This window comes from Condylostylus longicornis, unplaced genomic scaffold (genome assembly GCF_029603195.1).
Source record: "Condylostylus longicornis isolate FDR11 unplaced genomic scaffold, ASM2960319v2 ptg000004l, whole genome shotgun sequence".
NCBI classification, from domain to species: Eukaryota; Metazoa; Arthropoda; class Insecta; order Diptera; family Dolichopodidae; genus Condylostylus; species Condylostylus longicornis.
Window position 1 is genome coordinate 10,754,800 of NW_026577973.1, and position 3,786 is coordinate 10,758,585.

Here is a 3,786-nt window from a genome sequence, read left to right on the forward strand (position 1 = left end):
TGATTTATAAAATATGAAAAAATTAAAATATTATTGAACAAATTATAAAATTTACAAAATTACTAAACTAAATTAAATACATTTAAAATTAATAAATTATAATTAATTAAAGATTATTCATTTTTTATTATAGAACATTTTGCTGATGAATGCACAAATTTAACAAAATTGCATATAAATAATATTATAATATTAAACTTTAAGCTAAATTAAATTGGATTGATATTACTAACACTTTATTCCTTTATTATTTTCAACCGCAATTTTCTATAAAGATTAAGTAGTTTCTCAGTCAAAATTTAAAATTGTATTATAAACTATTTCGAAATTATTTTAATTCATTAAACCTTTTTTCATTTTTTCAAAAACCATACTGCACACATAGATACAAACAAATTTCATTTTTTTTAACTTTCATATTATAAAGCTATTCATAATTAAATGCTTTTTTGACTGCAAGTTGCACCAAGCTGTCTAGATTAAAAGGAAAACCTCATTGTGTGATCATTATGTAAATATATTTAAAAGTTTATAAAACGAAAAAAAAAATAACAAATCAAATTAATAACAGTTTTTTAACGAAAAAAAAGAAAGACAGAAAATTAAAGAAATATCAAAATTTAGTTAAAGGTATTAAACATTTTGTATGAAGACTGAATAAAAATTTCATTAATACCATTTCATAGTAAACCCTGTCTAGTAGCTTAAATAAGTGTAGGTACCTGTGTATGTAAATAATATATTTATATATAGTATATAATGTAGAAGTATTTTCAATACTCCCATGAACTTGACTGTTAAAGCAGTCGTCATTATATCAAAGCCGACTTAAAGGTATTACCTGTTCACTATTCACTATTTCAGATGATATAAAATAGTGTTACAACGAAAATAGGTATATGTTGTTTTAAAAACAATATGTATGTATGTATAAAACTTTAAAGATTGTAATAAAAATAACAGTATGTAGTATTTTATATTTTAAATTTTTTATTAAGTAGCTATATATTTCTGTACATAATTTGAATGCTAGTATCAAACATTCATGTTACATATACATATGTATTTACATATGTATGTAGTACACCGCATATATTAAGTATTAGAACCGCTTATACTGTTGATAAAATAAACACGTTTTTATTACTGTTTTTATAAATTTTTTGTTTCATTTCTATTTTGTATTTTATTTTAATTTTTTTTTTGTATTTTAAAAGAAAATTCTCTTTTGCAAAAGTTCGTCACATATCTACCACATGGTTACATGATTTTCTTTTCTTATATCTTTTTCATTATTATTTTTAATATTTGTACCTTAACGTAAGGTTAATACACTTCTTCATCAATCAATTTAGAAATATCACAATGTTATAACAGTTAGGCTGGGGAAAATTCCTTAATATATATCTACATATGTGATATCGAATTTAATTAACATTAGCGTATATTAATACAGAGTTATACATATGTGCATACATATGTGATATTTAATATATAGGCAAAAATAATAATATAATTGTACAAATAATAAAACTTGTAGCAGTAGCGCAAGTGTGATGATAGTTAGCTTTAATAATTATATTACAATACAATGATTATTATTACAAACTATTGTAAGAAACAAAAGAGAAAAATAAAAACAAAAAAAAAAAACAAAAGAGAGAGAGAGAAATACAAGTTTATAATATTTGTTGTTGTTTTTATTGGTGAATATTTTCTTTTCTTCTTTTTGAAGCTTTCTTCTCGCACTTCAGTTTTACAATTTCTCCATTGAATATTTTCTTATGTTTAAAATATGTACGAGTATGTATGTAGGTAAGTTTTATCACTTCGATGCATAGAATAAAATAATAATGAACGTGTATAATTTAAGTTTATAAATAAAGAAAATCTATAAGAAAAAATAAAAACCTTGAAAATTTTAGCCATTTTATAAGTTGAAGCTTATAATAAGCCGCCGCTTATCAAAGAAGTCGTTAAAAAAGAGTTGAGATAAAAATGTTGAAGAAGAATTTTTGGTATGTTGATGGTAAGTTTATTATTGTTGTTTATACTTTTTGTTGTTGGCTTCATTTCTTTTTCATATCTTTCTTTTTGTTTTTTTGGGGAAAGCCATATTTGGTGGGGTATATAATCAAAGAAGTTTTATACGTAGCCTATATAAATTGGATGTTACATTGGGAAATCGTATCAAATCATCCTTGCACTTCCATTCGGCGACATTACCTGTAAAAAAAAAATTGCTTATAGTACAAAGAAAAAATAAGAAAAGTTTTGCTTTCTAAAATTAAAATAGTGTTACAAAAATATTAAAAAAAAAAGACCTTTCAGAATAAAAGACAAAAATTAGTTAAATTTTATAATTAAAAAAATAAAAGTGAAACCAAATTGCATATATTTTTAATTGTAAAAAAAAAATAAATTAATTTAAAATTATAAAAACAAAAAGAAAATAAATATAATAAAAAAGTTAAGAATAATTTTATAAAAATGTATACAAAATATATTACATTAATATGTTGTATTGGATTAGTATTAGCTTTACCAGCTGAAGAATCTCGTGGCCATGCTAGAAATGCAATTGGCAATGGTGAAACTGATATTATGGATAGCATCTATAATGATTGTTTAAGGAAGGATTCAGTGTCATGTGTAAAATATAAATTATTTAATTTTGTTGATAAAGTATTAGGTGCACGTGATCAATTTGCATTAACTGAAGGTGTTACAGTTGTTAAAACTCCGGGTAGTCCAGATAATACAGGTGGTGCTCCACGTGCTATATCTGCTGATGATTCAATTGAATCATTATTATTAAATCGTGTATCAAATTTTTTACAATCACATACAATTAAAGTTGAATTAAATGGTGCTGATATTGTTAATGCTGTATCATCAACTGGTCGAGCACTTGAAGATGTATCAGATAGTTTATTTGGTGATGATAATAATACATTAAATGGTGTCGAAGAATCAAGAGGTAAAAAAAAGAAAGCAGCTAAAATTTTGGGTCCTATATTAGCATTAGTTGCATTAAAAGCAGCTGCATTATTACCATTATTATTGGGTGCAATTGCATTAATTGCTGGTAAAGCATTATTAATTGGTAAAATTGCATTAGTATTATCAGCAATTATTGGTTTGAAAAAATTATTAAGTCAAGAGAAACATGTTACATATGAAGTTGTAGCACATCCACATCATTCATCAAGTCATTCAGCAAGTCATGATTCATATGCTGGAGGTTATAGTGCTGGTGGTGATGTTGGTGGTTATGGTAGCAGTGGGCATGGTGGATGGGGACGTTCAATTGATGCTCAAGATTTAGCATATGCTGCACAAAAACCACAACAATTACAACAACAACAGCCACAACAATAAATTAAGATTTAAAGAAAAACAATGAAAATACAATATAATAAAAAAAAAAACTAAAACAAAAAAAATGGACGAAATAAAAACAAAAGAAAAATAATACATATACATAAACACACACACACACAAAAACACAAAAGATTATCTGATAAGTATAATGGAAAAACGTTTTTAAAAAAGGGCTGAGATGAATGTTTTATTTTTATCGAGGTTCTTTCTTATCAATTATTTTTTTTTTTTTGTTTTTAAACAAGTATAAATATAAAAATAATAATGTTATTTATAAATAGACTTATTTAAATTCTTTTAAAGCTTCTAAGAATTTAGGGGTAATTTTTAAGAATTTGAATTGAAATTGTAATTTTTGAAAAATTTTTTAATTTAATATTGAATTTTTTTATTTTTTTTTTT

The 3,786-nt window shown here is 23.8% G+C and overlaps 1 protein-coding gene across 1 annotated transcript; it reads left to right on the forward strand.

Moving 5' to 3' along the window:
• The first annotated feature begins 2,490 nt into the window (after window positions 1–2,490).
• Window positions 2,491–3,466, forward strand: LOC129611821 (uncharacterized). The gene has a single exon (XM_055525198.1). The coding sequence runs from the start codon at window positions 2,491–2,493 to the stop codon at window positions 3,379–3,381; it is 891 nt and encodes a 296-aa protein (XP_055381173.1). The 3' UTR covers window positions 3,382–3,466.
• The last annotated feature ends 320 nt before the right edge of the window (window positions 3,467–3,786 follow it).